Source organism: Lissotriton helveticus, chromosome 7 (genome assembly GCF_964261635.1).
Source record: "Lissotriton helveticus chromosome 7, aLisHel1.1, whole genome shotgun sequence".
Lineage (NCBI taxonomy): Eukaryota > Metazoa > Chordata > Amphibia > Caudata > Salamandridae > Lissotriton > Lissotriton helveticus.
The window spans coordinates 137,563,593-137,590,092 of record NC_136068.1 but is presented as its reverse complement, the minus strand read 5'-3'; the positions used below and the strand labels follow the sequence as shown (position 1 = coordinate 137,590,092).

Sequence of the window (26,500 nt, the reverse complement as noted above, 5' to 3'; positions counted from 1 at the left end):
TAGGAACCTTGTCCTTACAGCGGTTCTATGATATGGCCATACCATATACTCTTAAGTGCATTATGAACCTCGCGGTTAAATGCCAACTTTGGTTTGGCTTTATCCAAACATGTCGTGTAAGGTGTCATACGCTTTGGAATACTACCCCCTCGCCAATTGAGGCGACAAGGGTAGTATTCCACCCTGCTAGAGGGAGAAGACATGTTGCTGACTATCCCGGTTAAAGTTAACCAGGCCCCAGCGTCACAAAATGGACGCTGCTGCCACCGACACAAGTCTGACCTTCTGCTGCTGGGAGTCCTTCCAGTCACTGAGGTTTGGACAATAGGTTTCCCGCCTGGAGAGGTGCGAGCACCACCCCAGACAGGACTTGTGTATTGGGACAGGGAGGGCTGAATAGAATGAGACACTGCCTGGGGCACACAAGGTGCTCCATGCATACCCCAGTTCAAACGGGTTGCTGGGGCACTCCAGCCCCATCTCTGGCGCGATACTGGACAAAGGAGAGGGGGTGTAACCACCCCCCTTCCTGGTCCCATCCATAGGAGGGACCTAGAAAGTAATCCAGCCCCTTTTAGTTGTATAAAGGTAGGAGCGGGGTCCTGAGAATTTAGATTAATCCTGACTTGAAACGAAACTCTGGACCTTTGACATTCTGCTGAAGACTGAAGAATCTCCCTTGTGGCCTAGGAGTCACCACCCTTGGCAACCAGGCACCATCCAGCAAATCAACGGCTTGCTTGGTCGACGTTCCCGCCGGAACCCGAGCACAGAGCCTTACAAGACCCAGACTTGCAGACCTCTGACCCTCTCCACAACTGCAGCATAGCTGAGATCCGTAGAGGCGATGAGACACGTGGGACCGGACATCTTGAAAAGCCTGCAACTTGCTAACTGTGCAGCTCCTGAGGCATCCTCGAAGCTGTGCACTGGGGACTGAGAAACCCCAAACCCGAGCTCCACCTGCACCGAAGATCAGCCCTCCACGAGTTCTGCGTGGGGGCCCTTCTGCTTGTGCTCTGCTCGACGCGTTGTCCGGTTGCTGGCCCGTTGGCTAGTAGCCTCTGACTACAATCCTTTTGAATCACCTCGCTGGTCTGGTTGCTGCAGACTGGCCCTTGCCTCCCTGCAAAGGTGAGGCACCTCAGACCTTGCTGGTCTGCATCAGAAGCCTTTGTTGTATCCTGCGTGGGTTGCCTTTGCCAAGGCTTGTTGACTCCAATCCGGCTGTCGACCCCTCCATCTGCGAGAACCTTCGTGGGACAGCTCCTCTCCAGCACCTGGTCGACGCCGCCTCCTGGTCCACGTGGCTGTAAATACAAGCTTTAAGACAGCACCTGATTGCTCCTCGACGTTGTCTGGTCCCTTCCTGGTTCCACCCAGTCACTGGCTAGTGACCCAGACTCTGTTCCCTCTGCTTTCAGGTCCTCTTCATCCTCGATCCACCCAGACATCTTCCTCCTGGTCGCCTGCAGCATCTTTTCATCAAGGCTCCATAGGATTCAACGACGAACCCCGACACATCTTCACACCTATGCACCCGCCGTCCGTGGGGGAGGTAACGCGAGTACTTCAGTGCTCCCAAGGGTATTGACTATCCAAGTGGCTAAGTCTAAAGTTGTTTCCTCCTAGCTAAACCGGAAGTGTCCTAAATCCTTCTAGATTCCCATTTACTTTGTATTGACTCCCGCGTGTGTGTGAAGACACTGCACGCGCCGCCTGTGGGCCTCCTACTTCTAAACCAAGGTTCAGATAGTGTAGCCCCAGCGATTCCCTAGGCCTTTCCTCGTGACGTGGTACTTGAATAGTGATCATATACCAGGCCAACTTCTCACACTGAGCTCAGTTATGGGTGAAGTAGCTCGATGCTTTAGCACAAGCACTGAAAAAGCTAAGTTTCCAAAGTGTCAAACATTTTGCAACTACATCTTTAATTTTAAGTCTTTTCCCCCCTCACCAGAACACACCTGTAAAAACCTCATTAAAATAAATTTATAAAAGTTAAGTTTGACAACGCCATGATTGTGAAAAGGAATTATAGTTTAGTTGTCTGAACAGTTTCTACCTTCCAAATGCACCGCTGAAGTTCAAAGATGTCATGTGCAGCACAAAGTGGACACAGCTGTCGCTAGATCAAAGTCTTGGTTTAATAAAAAGAAAGAAAAAAATACAATAAAGGAGCGGGCAGGGACGACTTAATTTATTAGTGAAAAGCCTACCAAACCAGGTATCTGCATTGTTGTCATACTGTTCGTGCAATGCTTCAAAGTTGATGAAGTTGGGTGCATCGAAAGAATAAACTGGCACCGACATGGCCACCAGTGGGAATCCAGGAACAAAATTGGCAAAATCCAGATGGTCTGTTGAAATATGGAAGAAAAAAAATAGTGTATTTACAAAGGAAATCAGGACATTAGCACAAAATAAGCTGCATTACAGGGCAGGCACTTCTCATTAAGAGGAGCATATTTTGTTGCGGACTAGCGCAACATTAAGCAGCACAGCCTGACACCACAGTACAATTACACACAACACCCTAATGTGATATGTACACCAGAACAAAATGGATAACCGCAGATAACAGACTTCTGTCATAACTGAATTACAGACTTTTGGATAACCCGAAGAGATCAACCAGAAGCAAAAGTACATTAAGTGGAGGACCCACTATAGCATATTACTTAAATGTGAGTAAGACTATGTCTGGAGGTTAAGTGATAGCCATGAGATTAGCCAGGCAACTCAAGGTCCTGAAACCAAAGCATCCCTAAAACAAGATGGTTATTTCTTATAGAAGGGAATTCTTAGTCTGTACGTTGGTCACTTCATTAGCATCTTTGCCCAAGTACCACTGCCTAAACCCCGGTGAAGCAGTAGTAAAAGACTGTATGCATCTCAAACCCTACTGATTGATAGAAGAACAGCGATTGACAAGTGAAATACTTACCTTCACTAATACTGCTAGATACTGTATGAAATGGGGCTTTTATGGATGAGGGAAGCACTCACATCAAGCAGTAAACAATGGTTGTCAGGGTGAAAACGCAGATTTAACTTCCAGGGACAATAGGAAGGACAAAGTAACTTTTAAGTCATCTCTCCAAAATATTTATTACTTCACAGAATTGGGATTGTATTCAATATTTCAAAACGTCAAAGGCTTTCCTATGGAGCAGACAACCCTTCTACAATGAAGATAGCTTTTAGTGCAGTTTAACAGTAGGAGACACAAAGGGAAAGACTGTAGAACAAATTAAACATTTACCTCCCAGTTGAAAGATCTGGGTTGAATCAATAGTTATTTTGCTCACCATGCCACCCCAGTTTAGACATAACCATACGCAAGTCAGTTTTGACCCTGTCCTTACGTTAAGAGCCCAACCAAAACTGCCAAGCCAGGACCCCCGGACCAGAAACTTGAGTTACTGGGCTGTGAGACACTTGATTCAAGCGACCCTGTATGATAAGGGGATGATACCCTAAAACTGGTCTCAGGGGGCTTGTTTCCAATACAGGGATGACCTGGCTTGGCAGTTCGGGCTGGACTGTTCAAATGAGGTGCAGGGTAAAGACTGAGTTACACATGGCTGGATATAAACTAGGGTGGCATGGTGCAGTGGGGGGGGAGCAAATGGATTGAACTCCGATCTCTAGACTGGGGGTCAAGGTTTGATTTGACCATGTGGCTCTAGCGGCAAGCGCTCTTCATCCAACTGTCTCAGTGCCTTCCAAGTGGCAACTTTCTAGAATGGTATATTCCTGGCCCATAAGAGCAAAATACTGGGACAATATCAGATTCTGGGGAAGTCAGTGGAATCGCCCCCAAAGGCATTTTGGAGGCCGTGTCTCCACAAGTACGAACAGGCACTAGTAGGTTTTTCGAAACTCCTGGTGAAAGCAGACATAGCTTGCTATTGGACCACCACTTCAGCGCCACTCATTGCAAAATGGACTGGTGTGCTAAGCTCGAGAACCCATATACAAAGCCTGAGGATGTCCAAAGAAACATGACAAGATATGGGGACAAGATATGGGGACAACAGTTTCTGGTATACTAAACGGTCATGGATAAAGGAGGATGGCAGGGAGGAACTGTTGTGGATGGTGGGAGCAAGGTAACCAAATAGTGTGGCTCATTATAAGGATGCAACAACATGAAGCATGTTCAATATTAATAAACTTTGTTACATAGGAAATAGATGCCGCAATAAGTGCTGCGGTCCACCGATACACATTTAATTTACAGGCACTGGGTACACTTTATACCTTATTTTGGTGACGTAAGAGTAAATTCAAAGTGCCAATCTGACGTATAAAAATTATAACATGTTGAGGAGGAGCACAAGAACTTCAACTATGGAAAGGAGTAAGATGTAGAGTTCTACAGCCAGCAAAATCAATATGGTGAGAAAAAAAAAAATTGGCGGCCACGCGCCTTTTTTCCATTTATTTACTCTTGTTATAATGGGGGCACCCGTGCTCTAGTGTTAAAGATCTTAATCTAAAGCACGGGTGCCCCAAATGCTTCTAAAGTACAGATAGAAGAACAAAATAGTTTGCAATTCCCCCCCCCCCCCCCCCCCCCCATTTCCTTTACTTTTAAAGCTATCGTGGTACTTGCGCTTTAGCTTAAGATGTTAAAAGCTAAAGAGCGGGTGCTGCCATAGAACAAAAGTAAATAAATAGCCACGTGTCCTAAGTTAAAAAAGGAAATAGAAAAAAAAAAATACATGTGGCCGCTCATAAATGAAAGGCGCGGCTGCCATTATAACAGATGAGGCGTGCCGCACTGGGTACATGGTAAGAAAAGAAATAAAGTAGCTGGAGAGCATATCCTGCCTGCTGTTGCAGGCAGGAGAATTACATTTAACAAATTAGTGCCAGAGGCTATAATTAAACCTTACCCAGTAACACCAAATGTAACAGGAGGTGTCCTCATGTGAGGTTACAAGAGAAAAAGGCGGAAATAAGGAGGGACTAAGCATATTGACCAATAAAAATCCAACATTTACAAAGGACAGTGACAGGAGCCAATAAAAAGATGGGCGGAGCTTCAAGTCTATAGCTTAATTCAGCCGGTCTCGAAGAGGCGGCCATTGTCGTTCTCCCAATGTTAGCATCAGCCCATGGTGGTTTGTCTTCTGCTTTGCACATGGCGAACATATTTTGGGTTATGCCACACTGCAACTTTCACACATAACCTGCTGTTTACAAGGTCAGACAACAATGCCCCTCGTCATTTTGTTCTGGTCAGGCCCTAGCACCTAGATAAAACACGCAGATGCAGCAGTTTCGGAATATGTACTTTAGACCTCTATACGAAAGTATGTCTGTCATGCATTATTACACCATTCATCCAATCGGCATAAAACTTGAGAAGTTCTTCAGTACACTCCCGCAAAGGTTTCTGGAATACATTTTTTTTTTTTAAATATCGGCCCCTCATAATTTTTCGAATACTGATGTACGCACCAGACGGAAAAACAAAAAGTCGTGTATCCACAAGCACTTGAATAAATAGAATTAAAACGAAACTTTGAATTGTTTTCCATATTAAAATGAATAAGTTTCAATAAAAAGGACACAACGTTAATTGAATATAATCATTCAGAGTTTCCTTGAATTTCCTTTCTTCGGAGCTCGCAGCAACGCGTGACTGGTAAGCTAGTATTGGTATACAAGAGTGGGAAACAGTTGGAGGAGATCTTTCCAAGGAAGGGAGCAGGACAGCACCTGTGATTTAGATCTTTCATCTATAGACTGAGGTATGGGGGTCTGCTGCTAAACATCCAGAGATCTATCTACACATATATACATATATACATATATATAGCCCACTGTTGTATAGGATGACAGCACCTTTTATGATTTACGGACTACTTGCTATGCTAACCCTATTTGCGTTAGGCATTCTTCTACTTGTGGCATGTATAATGCATACTAGAGCACGTTAGTTAAAATAAACGTTTTAAACTGCTCATGTTTATCTAATCTTATTGTGGACTGGTACGAGTGTGAAAGCAAAAGGGTGTCACGATTCCTGAGCGAGTCGGGAGTGTTGTGTTCTGGGGTGTCTAACCACTTGTTCCTCTGTGAGTGAGTAGGAGGGCAAGTGAGACACTATAGTAGGTCCCCAGGCTCATGGGTACTCTGGTAACGGTTATGCAGATTCATCCTACCACCTAAGATCAATATCCTAATTTGTCTAGCCACGTTCTCCCTAAAAGGAGGAGGGAGACACAAATGCACAAGTCGTCCTGCAGACTAAAGAGGCAAAATGGCACTCCAGCAGACCAGTGAACCTAAATAGTAATGTCTGGCAAAAACATGGACAGAAGCCCACAGACACATGGATGATGTCCAGGTCGTGAGCTAGGGCTGTAGTTGGAGCCGCTCACTCTGGAGGATCGTTTGGCCTGGATAAACACTGCTTAATGCAGAGGACTATATCTAGCAGAATAGGTTGTCTTCAGTATTGAAGTAAGAACGATTTCACTTCCCCGACATCCCCTTCTACACTGGTCTGTTTCCTCTCCTCCCAGCCTATACAGGAGTGAACTAGAGAGGTAGGACCTGAGCAGTATTCTCAGCTGCACTAATCTGAAATGCGATCTTATGGCCACCTCCCGCAGTCCCTGCAGTGCCTCTGCCCAGTCGTCATCTTCTAGGATGCCTACTTCTGTTTCCCATGCCTCTCGCAGTAGGACTAGTGGGTGTGGTAAATTGATTCCTATATGTTAGCGAAATTGCTTTAGACACCATGGGGTCCAGCAGGAGTCTATCCTCCAGCGGCGTGTATTATGGTATGCTATCCCCTTTACAGATGTGAGTCCTTAGTGCATGTTCCAATTGCGGATAGTGGACTCTGTTCGCCATGCTTTATTCATCCAGCATTTCTTGGAATGTGACCACGGTCCCATGGGGTGTTCTTTTGTCAGAGTATTTGCGCACTTTAAATATCTATTTGCCTCGTGCCACACCTGGCTAACTGCCCGAGTGTTTAGTGGGAGTGGTTTACACCCTTTCTTTGGCATAGTACCACCAAATATCCTCGATTTCCCTTCGCTTGTCGGTCAACCCTGTATGCCGGCTCCTCCCTGTCTGCATACACCCACACATTCACTGTGCTGCCCAATACTGCTTAATATCTGGGACTGCCAGCCCCCCTTTATAAACCCTCCCTCTGTAGCTTTGAAAGGGCTATTCTGGAGCTGCCTCAGTTACAAAGAAGCCCCAACAACTCCCCATATATCTTCCAAAAGAGGTCCAGAGGGACCCGGCATAGGGCATTTTGTAGAACAAACAAAACTAGGCAGGGCCATCATTTTAAAGAGGGCAGCTCTATCCATTAAGGATAGTGAGAGGCCCCTCCAGTGTGCCACGTCTGTCCCAAGCATCGAGCAATGGAGAAAGATTATCTCTAGGGAAATAGATTAGGTCTCTGGTAATCTGCATCCCCAGATAGAGAAAATGTTTTTGCACCAACAGTGGCGTGTCGGGCCAGTCTTGTTGGAGTGTCGCCAGTCAAAGGGAGTGATAGGGACTTGTCCCAGTTAATCTTGTACCCTAAGTAACTGCCAAAAATTTGGAGCACCCTGGCCACTGTACTACACGGTCTAGTGGGGAATAGGAGGCTATCATCCGCGTAGAGATTAGTCATTGCCATTTTCTGAAGCCTCCAATGCCTCTCACCATGTGATCCACCCTTACCCATGCGGTCAGCGGTTCCAATGCCAGCACAAAGAGAATCGGGTATAGCAGGCACCCCGGTCTTGTCCCCCCCTTCCCAGTGTAAATGGTCTGGACACCATTCCATTTACCAACACTCTTGCCCTCGGTTCTCTATACAATAACCTGACACCCAATAAAGCCATGCCCAAATCCCAATCTCTCTAGTGCAGCAAAAAGGTATATCAATTCAATGTTGTCAAATGCCATTCCGGCATCTAGCGAGATTAGGCCGACCTCCTCCCCTGGTTGGTCTTGGACCATATGGAGTACCCCGTATAGGCGCCTATGGTTTAATCTGGTGCTTCTTTGTGGTATGAAACCTGACTGGTCTGGATGCACCACTGAGGATATCATTGGACAGCCGGGACGCCAGAACCTTCACCAATACTTTAACCTCAAATTGAGTAGGGATATGAGCCTATAGAGCTACATTGCTCCAGAAGTTGCCCTAGTTTAGGAAGTTATTATTAGAGCTGTACACTGATCTTCTGGCAGGCATCCCTCATCTTTCGCTGCCTGAAACATTCAGAGCATATGTTTTGCCACTATACAAGCCACTCCTTTATAGAGTTCGATTGGCAGGCCATTCAGGCCCAGGGATTTACCAGACTGCAGATCCTGGATAGTCCCCACAATCTCTTCCTCAGATAAATCCTGCTCCAGCATCTGCTTGTCCTCCTCGAATAGTTCTGGGAGCGATATATCCTGCAGGTGCTCTACACAGTCCCCTGCGGTATATGTCGAAACCAGGGCGTACAGCTGTTTGTAGTAGTCTGCAAAGCCTTCAGTAATTTGCCTCCCTGTCCTATAGTATCCCATCATGTGCTTTTATTTCCTGCACCCAGTTCCTACCACAGTCCCTTCGTTCAAGCCATGCCAATATCTTACTGGCCATATCCCCTATATCATAGATTTTCCTCTGCGTTGTCAGTGCATGGGCCTAGCACTATTCTCCACTAGGTCTCAGCTTTTTCTGCTGAACCCGAACCCCGTGAGCGATCATAGCCAATAACTAGCATCAACTTATTTCAGGGTGGGCTAGGTACGACCAGAGTGTCCTTGTGCGGCTAGTCTTGCCTACGACCGTGATAGTCATTTTAGTCCTGACAGTTTTCTGCTTCAACTGCACCCGCCCCTCCCCAACTCCAACACCAGACAAAAGGATCTCTTGCGTTTCAACTCAGTGTTCGCACAAACTGTTCGTTCCCAGACTGCTGTCGATGCTCCTTTTCTGTCTGGCGCTGCCTCTCATCATGCATGTCTGCTGTCTCGTTACTGCGCACCTAATCAACTTGGCATGACGTTGCCCCTGGGTATCTTTCAGTTTCTCGTCCCCCTAGGCAAGCATCGCGCCACTGTTCGCCAACCTTCCAGCCATTCCCACGTTTCTTCTGGCGTGTTGAAGTGCCATATTTTTCTCTTTGTTCTCTATTGCACAGATGGATAGAGCGTAATTGTTGCATGGTTTCTCTGAAATGTATTCTGTGACATTAACTGCTTTCGTGTATTCTGGCTCTATGTAGAAGCTAGAGATGATTTTTTCGACTTATTTCTTTAGCCATCAGGCAATATTGTATTTTTTATTAAAACCTTGCACATTGTCCTTTCACGCTCACTCTTCCCTACCCTTTCCTCTATGGGGCACTAATTCGTTGATTCATGACAAATGAAATTCCATTCACACTCTGAACAAACAGTGTGACTAATTGATCTTTCCAGTTTCTATATTTTTTTTGCATTTATGTATGAATAATTTCCCTGAATATTTTCGTTCTAGTGCTCATGAAATCTATATGTACTGGGACCCCCATTTTGTATCGCATTGCACATAGGGACGTTTTATGGGTTTACCCTTCTAATTGTAACACAACCCGGAGCCTGGCAGAGATCATCATCATATTTAAGATGTTTGTCTTGGAGCTCCCTCTAACAACCTACGTTGGCATCTAACTTGTAGTGTGAAGTCCAGGAAGAACCGAATTACTGCATTTTCATATTTCAAGTCTCCATGTGAGCACGCAGCTTGCTGGATAGAGTCTGTCGTTTAGGATCCGGGCTATGATTGTACGTGGAGGTGCGGCCGGTCGTAACCTGGGAACCGATGCCCTGTGGGCCCTCTCAACGGCAAAGAAAATAGACAGGCATTTGAGTCAGATGTTTAAGGACCAAATTCTCCAGGAAGAGGTCGACACTTTCCTTCTGCCCCCTCCGGCACCCCACACCACTCCGATATTGTTGTTCCGGCAGGCCCTCCTCTCCTGATCCTCCAACTTCACTGTCAGAGCCGCCTGTTTAGTTAGGTGGCCTACCAGTTCTTTCAGGCTCTTTGACGGCGATTGCAGTTGTGTTATACTGGCCTCAGCTGTGGAAACCTTATCTGATAACTTGTGAAAGTCTGCCCCGAGAAGATTGACATCCGTTGTCACCGCATCCAATTTAGGCTCCAGTGTACCCTTGAGATCTGCTATTGCCACAATTATGGCTCAAGCTTGGGCTCCCCCGGTCCTTCGTGGCCCAACCCTGAATCAGGTTTAGGGTTATCCATTTCAATGGACCTCTGAAGGGTGAAAGACTGGCTGAACCCCCTAGTATTCAAACCTGGGCCACTGGGTTAAACAGTACACTGAAGCAGGTACATCAGTCCACTTAGCCAGACACCTACACATCAATGGCCTGGACAAAGCACCCATTACACCAGAATTGCTCAGGAACATGCTACAGCATAATAACCTTCATCAACACTGCCCATACAGCTGGCACACAAAGTCTTTAGTATAGTTCACACTGCAGGTCCTGACCACCATACTGTCCAAACAGCAGGACATCCATCTGAAAGGATAGTGCGCTCTTTTATCCACATGATATGGAGTGAATGATGCAACTGTGGTGTAGCGAGCCACCTATATGATAATTTGTTTTATCCTGCCCATCAGTGGGTAGGAGGCGCTATACAATTAATCATTACAAGGAGCCGGTCCTCACCTCCGTAAAAAGGATCCTGCTTTGACTCTCCGTTAACACCAGTCGTCAAGTATTCTGCTGCAGGTACCTCACAAAAGTCATAGACCGCACTTGCCAGACATGGCACAGAGTTATTCTAGCACAGATCTGTAACTGGTCCCAAGCACATCCTCAACCCCAAGATCAAGCATCTTCAGTACAGCTAAATGAAAGGGGGTAAGCTGCTCCATGGTAGTCCTAGTTGGTAGAACTTGCAGCAGTCATTCAAGTAAGCCAATCCAGCTTCTCATCCTCCTGGGCGGGCCTAGCATTGGTCCCAGCCTGGGATTTGGTGGGCAAGGTAACAGCATGTTGGCTCAGAGTTAAACATGCACAGCAGCCTGTGTGACAAGAGTTTGAACTCCAGCAACACAGGCTCAGCCTTCCGAAGTCAGTAAACAGAGCAAGATTAACATCAATTAAATTATAGTACTAGAAACACCAGGGTGCTATGTAAAAATAAAAATTAAAAAAAAATGGCAGAAACCCATGATCAATTGAAGTGCAACCAGCGCGTGGCACAGCAAGATTAAACACAGATATAGTGGACCGCACAACTGGTGTAATAGTGACGGGGGGGGGCTTGAAGGGAAGGGTCTGGGAACACCCACCCCTTTACCATACCATGTGAAGTTAGCACATCATATCACTTGCACATAAACTGGATGATCTCGTAGGACCTGCCTTGCCTTTAGTTATCGCCTATAGACAGCTTTCCAAAAAAGTCTCTTGTGGATCATACCCCTGGCCACTGGAATTATGCTGCAGGAAGGGCTAAATTATGTGACCTGATCGAGTACATTAAGCGGCAAAAAAAGGCAAATTATGTAACATAACCCAGCAGTGTCATTATTTTGTCATTTTTACACTTGCTAACACAGGGCATTGGTTTCAACTCAAAATCAGAGTAACACAAATGTAGCAACAAGCGGGTCAAACTTTGTAAAGGGCCTTCCACTGTTCTGCAACACTCGTTACTGCGTTTTCAGTAACTTTTGAACCATTTTAATAAAAGATTAAGCAGCCGAGGGAAATGCGTCAAATCTATAATTTTGCGGAAAAACTCCACTACTGCACAATCGCATAATTCAAGTGGTCTAAAACTCAGTAAATTCAAAGCCCATGCCTCTGGTTGGCTTCCTCCCAGTTGGTCAGGGAAAGCACAGCAACGGATATAACTAAAGAACTGGCTATGGTTGGTTTTATCTCCTGAACTCCACAAATTGCAATGAATGCACAGGCCTTGCTACATGAAGGCTTTTTGGGGTAGCAAGAGGGACCAGTTGCTGCACTCAGATGGTGTTTGAAGCAGGTGTACTTTGCATCTTCTGCAGTAAGCAAATAAATCAGCTTTCTGGTCTCCTACAGATGAACAATTCGTTAGTATGTTTGTTCAGTCATGTGGAAGCTAAACTGGGCGCAGCAGAGGATTCTTTTAAATTCTGAACTTCCTTTATAAATTATGTTCAGAGTTTCCCTGGTGAACAGCATTTGAAAAAATAAAGCAGGTCCTTTTTAAGATTGAATTGGACCTACAGTTGATATATTTAGATTTCTCGAATTTATTTATTTAGAAAGTTTTATATAGCGCGGACAAGATCCTTGCGGATATCAGAGCGCTTTACATAGAAGGAGTACATGAGGGAGCATAGTCAGACGGGTAAATCAGATGAGCAAACAATACATCGTCAGACAAATAAATCGGAAGGCGCAAACAGTACAATCAAGTAAATAATGCATAGGGTGCAATATGATCTAACGATCGGTGCATTAAAGACAAGTAGAAGTATAATACTGCAATAAAAGGCATACATTCGCTAGTTGCTAATAGTCTAAAGAGGTCATTTCTTAGGGTGCTATATGAGCTAACGATCGGTGCATTATAAACAAGTAAAAATATAATACTGCAATAAAAGGAGTAGTCTAAAAAGGCCATTTCTTAGGTTGCTGTATGAGCTAACTATCGGTGCATTAAAAGCAATTGGAGGTATGATACTGCAATAATAGCAGACATTCGTTAATTAATGTTAGCCTAATGAGGCTTTCTTAGGGTGTGTTCAAGTAGTGAGAAAGACTAGTCCAGGATGGCCGACAAGAGAGAGAGAGAGAGAGACCAGTCTAAGATGGCAGCCAAAAAGTGGGGATTACAGAGTTTGGTTTCCCTTTCTACTCTGGGAATGTCGAGTTAGTCCATCTTCCATGTTGATTGAGGGGGAGAGCAGAGTTCAGCTTCTATGCTGCTAGATGGTGGCTTATCTCAGTTTTGCTGCTCCCTGACCGCGTTGGTATGTAGCTTCATGGTGGGCAGGGGGGCGATTTATGGTTCCAGCTTTATGGCCCCAGCCAGATTAGCCAATGGAGAGTGACAAAGCCCGCGAAAATACCAGTCACAAAGAAATTATAGAAGTCCGGGCAAAGCGTAAAAAAAACTTGCATGAGTGTTTAGGATGATGGGGATTGCGAGTAGTTGCCCTTCGAGTCGCCCCTGAAGCTGTTCAAGTAGATTTGTGTGCTGTATTCCAGGCAGAGAGTGAAAAGACCTGCATGGGTATTTTGGTAAATAGCTCTGCGTGCAGTTACCTTACAAGACACCACTGACCATCAGGCTTCTCCCACGTTGCGCAGTGGTTGCCCCCAACACACCGGAAAACAGGGCATACCGGCACTGTGAGGGGGCAGGAGGGGAAGCCTCCCGCCAAAATGCTGCCCCATACCTGAGCCGTTCCAGATGCCCCCGTTCCGTACTCACCGAACCACTGGACGGCAGGGGGGGGGGGGGGGGGGGGGGGGGCGGCCTCCCGTCGAATCGCTACTGAAGACACACCACAGGGCACACCGGAGCCGCTCCAGACGCCGACCGCTCCGTTCTGGGGGAATCCTTGGAGGGGGAGCGCTTGTTCACCCGCGCCGGCTCAGCTAGCGCCGACTCCCTTCCTCAGCGTCACCGATCCTATGCTGCCGAGGGTGCCCGCTGATTCAGCCGTGTGTGCCTTTGGGCTTCTAGGGATGGATCAGCAGCCGAGCTCCAGTGCCTTCCTCCGCCTTGTAGCGGGGGACCACTTCCAGCCCTCCGGAGTCGTCGAGCTGTCTGGAACAGGCTCCTGGAGTTTCAACCAAGCTCCAGTGCCTTCCTCCGCCGTGTAGCGGGGGACCACTTCCAGCCCTCCGAAGTAGACGAGCTGTCTGGAACAGGCTCCTGGAGTTTCAGCCGCCCCTTTTGAAGCGCCGCTCTTATGTGCAGACCAGCACCATCCACAGACTACTACATGTGCCATTAGTGGCACTGGATTGCCGTGGCTATGGAAGATGTGCACTATACAGAATGCAAAACAAAGAAAATGGATTTGGTGGTTGGTGACAACCCACCTCAAGAAGAATTATAGTGACTTTGAGGGTTCACCCTGGCAAAGGTTTAAGTTAACCTGAGCTCATCTCCCTGATAGAGCTAAGGCACAGAGCAAAGCTGACAGGCTTAACTTCAGGGCAGCGTGTAAATCTATGCAGTACCGGCACAGTAATAGTCCAAAAACAAACAACCACTCAAAAGCCCCCCCCCAAACTTATTTAGAAAAAGAGTAAAAACGCAAACAAGCATTTGCAATGCAATAGGTCTCATTAGGAAAGTTTGAGCTATTGGTATTGTAAATGACAATTTTTTTATTTATGTGTTGGTTTGGAAAATAGTGAATTGAATAACTTTGTCATTTACAATGCCAATAGTTTTAACTTTCGCAAATGTGACACCTATAGCATTTGTAACACAATATGTGTTGTATTTACGCGACTTAGATGTATTGATATTACAAATAAAAATGGCTTTTATTTTTGTAATAATTAATACTTAAAACTTATTTTAATTTATAATGGCAATAGCTTTTGTAAATAACTTGTGAAGATTATGTTCATTGTATTTTATTGTGATGAAAAGCCAAGAACAGAAGTGAACTATTACCATATTTTTGTGACATTTGTAATGAAGCTTGAAACATTGAGAGAACATATTTGAACCAGTTGTTGAATGGTTGCAAAGATTGATGCTGTGGTGGCACGGAGTGGGTGGCGACAAGTGATGCTGTGGCGTTCAGTGATGCTGTGGTAGCGCATAGTGATGTTGTGGTACCACTGAGTGATGCTCTGGTGGTGCTGAGTGATGCTCTGGTGGTGCTGGGTGATGCGATAGAGTGAGTGTGATAGAGGGAGGGAGGGTGATGGAGAGAGGGAGGGTGATGGAGAGAGGGAGGGTGATGGAGAGAGGGAGGGTGATGGAGAGAGGGAGGGTGATGGAGAGAGGGAGGGTGATGGAGAGAGGGAGGGTGATGGAGGGAGGGAGGGAGGGTGATGGAGAGAGGGAGGGAGGGTGATGGAGAGATAGACAGATAGAAGGGTGATAGATAAAGTGTATTTATGTTGCATTGAGTAGAGTGAAAGTATGAGGCATGTAATTATGTGGCACTGAGTGGTAATATGGGGAGTGTATATTGTATTCAGTAGAGTGTAATTGTGTGCCGTGTAATTATGTGGCACTGAGTGGTATTTGGAGTGTATGTTGCATTGAGTGCAGCGTAATTATGTAGCGTGTAATTATGTGGCACTGAGTGGTAATATGGGGAGTGTGTGTTGCATTCAGTAGAGTGTAATTATGTGGTGTGTAATTATGTGGCACTGAGTGGTATTTGGAGTGTAAGTTGCATATAACTATGTGATTAAGGAACAGTGAGCAACCCAAAATACCCTTGAGGGCTTGGGTGAGTAAGTAGAAAGTTATAGGTGCCTTCAAGGGGATTTGTTTAACAAAATATAATTAAACGTGATTCAACTAACTCTTTAGGACAGGTCAATGGTCCTTGTTCTTGAAAGGACCATTATGTGGTGTGTAATTATGGGGCACTGAGAGGTATTTTGAAAGTATGTTGCATTGAGAAGGCTTTGGAACAGATGGTAATTTAAACTTAAACGAGAGGTGGTGTTGGGGGGGGGGGGGGGAGGCGGACAGAAGAAGAGAGACCGACATACGAGGAGAGAAAGGGGTATCTTGAGGGAGAGAAGAAAGAAGGGACAGAGTGGGGGAAGAATCAGAGGAGCGAGCAAGTTGTATAAATATGAGAGCGAGAAAGAACAAGGGTGAACTATAGAAAGAAAGAGGGCTGACAGACAGATATAGACGGAAAACGAGAGATAATGAGTGAATGGGAGAGAAGGGAAAATATATAGAAAAAAAAAAGAAAAGCCACGGCCGGCCGTGAAAAAGCCTTTGATGCAGCAGGGGGTAATATGGGGAGGAGAATGGCTGGGCTGAGGCAGAGCGCAAAGCCTTTGATGCAGCAGGGGGCGGAGCGGGAAGAGCTGCTGGCGGCACCAAGCTGACGATTTGATGCTGTGCACGCGCATCTTAACTAATTGCGCATTGAGTTAAAAGTACACATGCACTGCATCGAATCGCCAGTGTAGGTAAGCTCTGTTTAAGCCCCTATAGTCTCGCTCTGCTCAATCCGCATTGACAGGCGAGACCTAAAAAGGGTACTAAAACCCAATAAGGGAGACTGGAGAAGTTAGTTTAACCTTTTAGGTACAAATATCACCAAAATTTGCTGGTGGTCGCTCTAGACTGGTGTGAGAAGTTGGCCCGATATATGATGCTCACTAGTTCTAGTGATCACCTTGTATCAGTCCAAACAACCCTTATGGTGATTGGTTGTAAGTCAACCTTATAGACCAGCTATCCTAATGGTAGCATGGACGAAGCAGTCTTAAACTAAACTCTTTTGGCATGTGAAGCCAGCTGTTTTACCACAATACAATCCCTTGAATACCAGATGAAAGGACACGCAGGTTGTTATGAAAATAAACAGTATATTTATTAATAACAAACACATCTGAACTCTTTATGAGGTCAGAGGGCTAAGCACATGACAATCTCTTAGGAAAAATACGATAAGTTGCACAAAATTACAATGCTGCCCGACAAACCATATACTAAGTAAATGGTATAAATAGAACGATTTAGAAAATGGAGATGCCCAGAGGCTGTAGGTTCGCTGGGACTACCCTATCCTAACCTTAGGTAAGTAAAGGGAGGCCCACGGGAAGCGTGTGCAGAGTGTGAACTCACACGCGGGATGCGGAACAAAGTCAATGGACAGAACAAATTACGAAAAAGTAAAAGACAGTTCCTACTAGTTATGACTAAAACGACAGGATACCTGGACACTATGAGAGTCAATCTACCCCTGAGCACCGAAATGCTCTCGTTACCTCACCCACGGGTTGCGGGTGCATAGGTGTCAAAGTGTGTCGGGTTTCCGCGTCGAAGTCTATGGAGCCTTGGAGAAAGATGCTGCAGGCGACCAGGAGGAAGATGTCCGGTGCGATCCACGGGTGGATCGAGGAAGATGAAGCCCTGAAAGCAGAGGGGACAATGTTCAAAGTCACTAGCCAGTGACCCGTGTGGAACCAGTTGTCATCGCGATCAGGTGAACAGTGGACGCCTGACTCCGCAGCCACGTGGACCAGGAGGTGTCTTCGACGACCAGGATGGAGGCACGAGCTGTCCCACGCAGGCTCTCGCTGTCGGCGGTGTCGGATCCGGGATTGGAGTCAACAGGCCTTGGCAAAGGCAACCCACGCGGTGAGTGGAAAAGGCGTCTGGTGCGGACTAGGAGAGTCCGGGGTGCTTCTCTTTTGGAAGGAAGCAAAGGCCAGTCTGGAGCAACCAGACCAGCAGTGAAGATTTCAAGGATCGTCGTCTAGGAGGTCACTAGCCAGCCGGCAAGTGACCAGACAACGCGTCGAGCAGCAACCAAGCAAAAGGGCCCCACGCAGATCTCGTGGATGCTGGAGGGCTGGTCTTCGGTACAGGAGCTGCTCGGGGTTGGGGCTTCAATCCCCAAAGCACTTACTTGAGGATGCCTCTGAAGTCGTGCTGGAAGCGAAGTGCAGTTTCTTCAAGATGGCCGGTACCACGTCTCATCGCACCCACGGATCTCAGCTGTGCTGCAGAATGTAGGTAGAGGTCGGAGAGGTCTGGAAGTCCGGGTCTCGTCGGGCTCTGAAGTCTGGATCCGGCAGGAAGGACGACAAAGTGAACCACTAGGACACTTGATGGTGCCTGCAGTTGCAGGGTGGACACTCCTTGCCCACAAGGGAGATTCTTCAGTCTTCTGTGGAGCAGAACGTCGAATTCCAGAGTTTCTTCTTGTAAAGTTGTCAGGATTAATCCAATTTGGAATGGGACCAGCTCCTACCTTTATTCTCCTAAAGGGGGCTGCACTAGTGACTAGGTCCCTCCCATGGGTGGGACCAGGAAGGGGGTGGTTACACCCCCTATCCTTTGTCCGGTTTCGCGCCAGAGCTTGGGCTGGAGTGCCCCAGCAACTGGTTTAAACCGGTGTATGCACAGGGCACCTTGTGTGCCCCAGGCATGTCTCATTCCTTTCAGGCCTGTCCTACCTAATACACAAAATCCTGTCTGGGGTGGTGCTAGCACCTCCCAAGGCAGGAAACCCTTTGTCCAAGCCTCCCTCGCTGGAAGGACTCCCAGCAGCAGGAGGTCAGACTTGTGTCTGAGGTGGCAGCATCCATTTTGTGATGCCAAGGCTCGAGTTAACTTTAACCGGGGTTCACAGTTACATACATGTCGTGTCCCTCTAAAAGGGTGGAATACTACCCCCGTCGCCAGAACTGGCGAAGGGGTAGTATTCCAATTCGTATGACACCTTACTCGACATGTTTTGACAATGCCATACCAAAGTTAGCAACAACCGCGAGGATTATAATGCACTTAAGAGTATATGGTATAGCGTTATCATGGAAACAGCTAAAGGACTTGGTTCCGAAAGCTGTAGACAGGCTCAGCTCATGCCAGAGCACCATCTCACATAATCCCAAGCACTCTGCCTTCAGGATTGATAAGGCCTGCCATAGGAGTGACTGATAGGAGGATATGTGTCCATTTTGGGGTTAGATATAGGTATACTATATCTACAGCAAAGGGTGATTACACCACCTTGCCCCAGCTGTCTTACCAGCCAGTTGTGTCGGTTTAGATGGCCAGCCAGGGGTGGCATAATACATGCTTCAGCCCCTGGTAGGCCTCGGGTTCACCTATGCCCTGGGTACCTAAAGTACACTGTACAGGGACTGATAAGGTGTCCCAATACCGATTGGTAAATGCACCTAAAGTACATGGAGTCCATTTTAACAGAGAGAAGGAAAGAATGGGTCCTGAACAGCAGGATCCCAGGCCAACTAAGTCAAAAACCAGCAAAACACTAGGCAAAAAGTTGGGGGTAACCATAGTCATATCCACCTTCCTACAACTGGGACCTAGGCGTAGTTAGAAGCAGACCATAACGGAGCACAGGTCTGATACACCAACCAGGTTTGTCTTAATCTTTAAGTGAACCGCAGTGTGTCAAGGTAGAAACCAGCAGCAGGACCCAGTCCACGTCCAGTTGCTTCTGTTCACCTAGGTACTTCCAGGAAAAGGCATTTTGCAGCTAGTTTCCCTGTACCCACACAGATCTAACTGACCCTTGCAGTCCACTTCGTCCTTTGGTCAAGCAGCAGGTCCAGTCCTTCAGGGCTCCTCTCAGGTCAAAGACAACAGGTTGAGGCCTCTTCTAATATGTCAAAGTGTTCTTAAGTGGGTGCCTGGATGTTTCAAACATATACCACTCATGAAACTCTTGGTCACTCCCATTGTAGTGTCAAAAAGGATACAAACAGCTACTACTCTGTATAGCCGAAGGTTTAACTTGACTGGCATCTTGTTTGCTAGATACAGGGGCCAATGCAAGGACAGTAGTTCCATTCATTAAGTGCTTCCTACTACTGATAGGTCACTGCATTTGTGGACTGGAAGTTAGAACAGGTATGTAGTGTAGGAAGGTAGATCCCAGACTATGGTTGCCCCCAACTTTTTGCCTGGTGTTTTGCTGGTTTTCTGACTTAGTTGACCTGGGGCCCTGCTATTCAGGACCCCAGGCCCACTGCTCTCTGTTAAAATGGATTCCATGTACCCTAGGTACATATCTGATTGGATACTGAGTCACCTTATCAGTCTCTGTACAGTATACCTTAGGTATCCAGGGCATAGGTGTACCCAGGGCCTACCAGGGGCTGAAGCATGTATTGTGCCACCCCTGGCTGGCCATCCAAAACTGACACAACTGGCTGCTTGACAGCTGGGGGCAAGGTGGTGTAATCACCCCAGCTCTAGATATAGTATACTTATATCTAAACCTCAAATGGGCACACAGATCTCCCATCAGTCACTCCTATGGCAGGCCTTAACAATCCTGGAGGCAGAGTGCTTGGAATCGTGTGAGATGGTGCTCTGGCATGAGCTGAGCCTGACAGCTGGGGGCAAGGTGGTGTAATCACCCCAGCTCTAGATATAGTATACCTATATCTAAACCTCAAATGGGCACACAGATCTCCCATCAGTCACTCCTATGGCAGGCCTTAACAATCCTGGAGGCAGAGTGCTTGGAATCGTGTGAGATGGTGCTCTGGCATGAGCTGAGCCTGACAGCTGGGGGCAAGGTGGTGTAATCACCCCAGCTCTAGATATAGTATACCTATATCTAAACCTCAAATGGGCACACAGATCTCCCATCAGTCACTCCTATGGCAGGCCTTAACAATCCTGGAGGCAGAGTGCTTGGAATCGTGTGAGATGGTGCTCTGGCATGAGCTGAGCCTGTCTGCGGCTTTCGGGATCTATCCCGTAGCCGTTTCCATGATAGCGTCAGACCATATACTCTTAAGTGCCTTATAATCCTCGCGGTTATGGTAACTTTGGTCTGACAATATCTAAACAGGTCGTGTAAGGTGTCATACGCTTTGGAATACTACCCCCTCGCCAGTTCTGGCGACGGGGGTAGCAGTCCACCCCTCTAGAGGGAGAAGACATGTTGGTAGCCTGTAACCCCGGTTAAAGTTGAACATAGCCTCAGCTCCACAAAATGGATGCTGCCACCGAGACACAAGTCTGCCCTCCTGCTGCTGGGAGTCCTTCCAGCGCGTGAGGCATGGACAAAGGGTTTCCTGTCAGGGGCGGTGCCAGCACCATCCCAGACAGGATTTTGTGTATCCCAGGTAGGCAGGGCTAAGAGGAAGGTGACTGCAAGTGGCACCCCGGTGCTCACTGTGCATGCCGGCTCAAACCAGTTCCAGGGGCACACCAGCCCCTGAGCTGGGGAGAGACCGGACAAAGGAGAGGGGTGTAACCACCCCCCTCCTGGTCCCACCCATGGGCAGGACCTAGTCGCGTGGCAGCCCCCTTTTTGAGAATAAAGGTAGGAGCAGGCCCCCTTCCCAGATTAGATAATTCTGAATCTGGACTACTTTCCACGAAAGAACTCTTGAACATTTCTGAAGACTCTCCCTTGTGGCTAAGGAGTAGCCACCCTGCACCAGCGGGCACCACCTAAGCGCATGCAGTTGCTGTAAGTCCATCCTCCGGATCAAGACTGCCCAGCTCGACGAGACCCGGATTCCCCGCCATCTCTGACCTCTACAGCTCAGCTGAGATTCGTGGGAGTGACGAGACCTGAGGGACCGGCCATCATCAAGACCTGCACGACGCTTATCCAGCACGACTGCCGAGGGATCCTTGAGTGAGTGCTTTGGGGTTTGAGAAGCCCTAACCCTGAGCAGCTCCAGCACCGAAGTCCAGCCTCCCAGCATCCACGAGACCTGCCTGGGGCCCTTCTGCTCTTTGCTGCTCACCGCGCTGTCCGGCCACTTGCCTGCTGGCTTGTGGCCCTCCTGACGTCGAACCACGACACTTCCATTGTTGGTCTGGTTGCTCCAGACTGGCCCTAGCTCCCCTCCAACAGAGGAGCACCCCGGACCCTCCTGGTCCACTCCAGACGCCATCTTGAGTCCACCGCGTGGGCTTGCCTTTACCAAGGCTTGTTGCTCCAATCCTGGTTTCAGCAGCGCCGACAGCAGACACCTTCGTGGGACAGCTCACCCCTCCATCCTGGTCGCCGACAACGCCTCTTGGTCCGAGAGACTGCAGAGCCCAGCGTCGCCCACTCACCTGGTCGAGGTGACTTCATCCGGTGCCATTCTAATCACTGGCTAGTGATCAAGAACTGAGTCCCCTCTGCTTTCAGGTCATCTTCAACTCCGATCCAGGCTTGGATCCCATCGAACTTCATCACTGGTCGCCTGCCAGCAACTTCTTTCAGGCTCCATAGACTGTAACGAGGCTTCCCGACGTCTTTTGAACCCTATGCAGCCGCAGCCCCTGGGCTAGGTAACTTGAGTATTTTGGTGCTCCAGCACAGGTTCACTATCTAAGTGTCCAGATCCTTTTTCTTTTCCAGCCTATCTAGTCGGATTCGTCCGATAACTGTAACTTTACGAAATCTAGCATCCATAGTCTTCTTCCTGCATCCCGCGTGAGAGTGTACACTCTGCACCCGATCTCCCTAGGCCTCTTGCTTGTAATCTGAAGGTTCAGTAGTGTAGTCCTAGCGATCCTGAAGCCTCTGGATCTTGTTACTTACCATTTCGCATTCCACTTTTGTAGTATATGGTTTTTCGTGCCCCTCGGGCATTTGTGTAAATTGTGCAACTTAAAGTGTTTTCTTAAGAGTTTTGTATTGTGCTTAGCTCCCTGACTCATAAAGAGTTCAGGGTAGTCTTGTTATAAATAAATATACTTTATTTTCATAACAACTTGTGTGGTGTCCTTTCACTTGGTGTTCAAGGGGTAAATGTGATGGTAAAACAGCTGGCTTAACACGCCCTCTAGAGTTTAGCCTAAAGACTGCTCTTGTCCATGCTACTAGGATAGCTGGTCTATCAGGTTGACTTACAACCAATCAATAAGGGTTGTTTGGTATGATACAAAGTGATCACTAGAATAGTGATCACTATACATCAGGCCAACTTCTCACATGTAGCACCAGATAGGCCGGGGTGGAATGAATGGGGACCTTAAGCAAACACGCCTGCATTGCTCCTGGCAAGTCAAGAGAGCCACAACTCAAATAGCTCAGCTTTTTTACGAACTTTGCCCAAAAACAATAAATGTAAAGTCTATAGCAAAAGGTACAATTTAAAGAAGAAAAAAAAAAATCTAAATTTAGAACAAACTTAATCCACACTTCATAGTCTTTCCACTCTTCACAGTTACCAAGCTTGCAGGAGTGCAACACGCAACCGTAATTTGAAGGTCAGGATTGCAATTTTACCCAAATCATGTATTAAGAAACAGCAGGATGATCACTGTTTAAGAATGCAAACAAGCACATTCAGAAAAATAATGTTATCAACAAGAGGCTTCGATTCTGCAGGGACCAAGGCCAACAAACATGCAAAATACCATATTTCTGTTTTAATCCAACAATTTAGATATTACGAACGTAAACATGTGGTGCCAATGCAAACATTTATGCATTATGGGCAGGCAAATTACGGAAGCAATGGTAATGCCAACATTAAGCCCAATCCCAAATTCGGCATGCATGAAAATTCGTTTTGCCCCATAAAGATAGGGTTGAGAAGCAAATGCCTTGTGGGAGACAAATGGTTTCTAGCTTGTGCGAGACAAGTCCCAGTAATCAAGTTTCAGTGTGAAGTCAGCAGTTGAAAAAAAAAAAAATCGTTTTCACCAACCCTTGTTTAGGTACACGTGTCTGCCTTTGAAGTGAATTTTTTGCAGAAATGGTCGACGAGGGGGTTACACAAGGGTTTCAAGCAGACTAGCAACGGTTGAGCCGGTCATCTAGAGGCTGTTGTGAGAGGATGTGGTGCTAGAACAGTCATGCCACATGACTTTTGGATAACTATAAGGTCGCAGTATTACATTAGGTCCCATGGAGGTGAGGGGTGGCTCTTATCCTGCAGGAACCTCAGCTGGAATATTCAAGGTTCACAACAGACAAGAGGTTTTGGGTAGTGGTTACAGATACCAGCCAATTTCGACACCATCAGTGAAAAGTGATACATCTAACTTATTGGCAAGAATAGATGGTACCTGAAATATAGTAGTCTTTGGTTAGTTTCAGCCTTAACCAAGGGAGAGGACCTGGGGTCACCACTGGAAGCATGGGCTTCTACTTTAAGCTTGCAGATTGGCATCACTAAGAGGATTACGTTAAGGCACAGGAGAAAGAATCAGTAAGTCTGAACATTTGTGGCTTGAATTAAGCTACTGCTACACCAATGCTGTGCATGACCTGTACTTAAAGGAGGGAAATAGGACCAGTCTGACTCAGTATAAGACCAAAGGTATTTTGATGCTCTGTTGTCCTGCATTTATTGTCAAGGATGTTGGCTATCATGACGTGACTTCATATTCATCCGAGCCCACTTCAGAACTTGTGGACTTTCATAGAAAAACACTGTCACCATAGGAGCAGATACCCATTAAAAGCCTCACTCTCCAATGCCTAGATACAAAGTAAATGAGGCTGCAGTGCCTTGTGTTCAACTGCAAAGTTGCTCTAATGGTATTAAGTACCCCGTTTCCTGTGCATTCTCATCATGCAAGAGGATACCAGATTACACCTAGAAACTCTGGCATATTCATTCCTCAACCAAATGTCTACTGTCAGCCCAAGAACCTACTGGTATAGATTGTAGGCGAATTGCAGTAATAGATAACCTGAATTATCTCTGGTTAAGGAAGGAAGCGGTCAGAATACTCCCATTCACCTCCAGAGCTAGCCCAACCACTTCCTAGGCATGTTTGGGGCAAGTACTACTAATGAGGGAACTGCTGAGTGATGCTGACAGCAGTTAGTTCCAGTGGTGGCAAGCTGGTTGGTCCACAGGGGGTTCTCCAGACCAGGACTATTTTGAGATTGTGTGAAGATGGAACTACTGTTCTTACAGATGGACCGCGGATAGGCTGGCAAAACTCCATCCAGCCCACCCTTTGTACTCCATTTTGTGGTTCGAGACAAAGGCAAATGTTTTAGTACCTTATAAAAACAATCTTAATGCAGAAAAGGTCAATAGCCAAAGAGTAATAAGTTTCATCTTTTTACCAGTACGATGCTTGAGGAATCTGATCCACAGTATTTTTAAGAGGATTAGTAGTACAAGTGGGCACCATTAGCTCATACGGGTCTCGCACTTGCATGATTGGCTAATATGGCCAGTGCAACAAACCCAAGCAGGTTCCTTTACACAGAGAAGCAGTGGATAACAAGGACTGCAACAGTGATGTGTCATCTGCAGTCCCACACTGCAGAAGATATGCCCTTTGCGGTCTGGTCAGAATGGGGGAAAAAATATAAGGGGGGGGGGGGGAGAGGGAGAGACCTCCCCACACACAAAGCAAATAGGCTAGAGTCTACACTAATGTTTTTGAAAAGTGTGCAGCAGCGAGAGAATGGTTTACTTTCTGTAAATAAAGAAACCAAGAAAAAAAATTCAATTTGTGAAGATTCAGTGTACTTTTGAGATGCAAAATAGACCCCGGTGCCCTGCTATGGAAACACAGGAGGGCAGTTGGACTGGTACACCAGAAGCAAATAGCATTAGGTGCGACAAAAATACTTCGAGAGGCGGAGTCAAGACCCAATATTTATACTGATCGGAATCGGCAACAATAGGTCAAGCAGACATGCACGTTTTCGAGGCAGACCGGAAGCTCATGGTATTTTAAAACAAGCACACACTTAGGGATTTGTGGGAAGAATTTGTGCTTGAACGCAGAGTTGATCCTTATTTCATTTATTTTTATAAAGCGCGGACTTTACCCGAAGGTGTCAGAGCACTGTAAAATAGAACCAGTTACGTTGGTGAGAACTGTTACAGGAATGGTACAAACAAGAATAGCATACCATAGAATCAAAGCGACGCAGGCAAAAGACACACAGTCTCAAGCACAGACTGAACAAGCAAAAATATGAATATATATATATGACAAATTTTACAATGACTAAAGAACTTCCTCGAAGCGATTACAAGCCCCTAAAAACAAATATAAAGGTGGGGGGGGGGGTCTTTCGGGGTAAGCTCGTGAACATTTAGATGCACGTGTCATGCATGGAAGCAAATCCACATAACCACCTATTCCTCCATCGCCTGCACTGCGACGAAAGACCTCTTCGGGTTGTCAGCGGACTCACAAAAACCACAAGCGCGACCACCCAATCTTAACTCCCTCCGACTGATTCCTGTACAGTGGACGTTGCCACAGCACCCCTCACTCACCTCGAAAGCAGCGCTGAAACTCACGGCGTCTTTACCGGTCTCCCCGCGATCCAGGCGTCTCCTCGCACCGTAAGACGCTCGGTTTTCGCTGGTCAGCTACAGAAATTCTGCGCCGGTTAAATTTGAAGTTCTGACTGCATCCCAGCCGGCCAATCGCTGCGCGTCTAGTCACTATTGGGCGTTGTCTCTCGCTAGCATCCTTGGGAATTGTAGTTTACTAATCACGCTGCCTGGCTAGTGGCGTCACAGCGAAACTACAACTCCCAAGACAGAACGGGACGGAAAGCTTCCACCCCGGCCGGTAGAGGTGATTTCAATAGTTTTGAAAACAGGAGAATTTGTACACGAATTGATACAAAAATGGCAAAACATCAAAGAAAACCTATGCTAATCCCTGCGCTCTTTACAAGTAGGAGAAATTTCGGTGGAGGGGGTGGTGGGATGTTTACACACATTTGGGAAGAGCTGAGCCAGCCGTCTGTCTTAACTCTAAAAGCCTTAGCCGAACCATCAGGGCAAAAAATGTCATAAAAACATATAATAAAGGCTTTATAATTAAATAATTTTTCAATATTTATCAGTGGCT

At 46.8% G+C, this 26,500-nt stretch overlaps 1 protein-coding gene across 3 annotated transcripts in view; it reads right to left on the bottom strand.

The window, feature by feature from the left end:
- The window catches only part of LOC144768241 (targeting protein for Xklp2-A-like), a 68,681-nt gene extending 42,655 nt beyond the window's left edge, over positions 1 to 26,026 (bottom strand). For all 3 annotated transcript variants that reach the window (XM_078651754.1, XM_078651755.1, XM_078651756.1), the window contains exons 1-2: positions 25,915 to 26,026; positions 2,220 to 2,360 (exon numbers count right to left, since the gene is read on the bottom strand). In XM_078651754.1, coding sequence (XP_078507880.1) covers positions 2,220 to 2,313 — 94 coding nt within the window. In that variant the 5' untranslated portion in view covers positions 2,314 to 2,360; positions 25,915 to 26,026. The remainder of the gene's footprint in view (positions 1 to 2,219; positions 2,361 to 25,914) is intronic.
- Between the last annotated feature and the right edge of the window lie 474 nt (positions 26,027 to 26,500).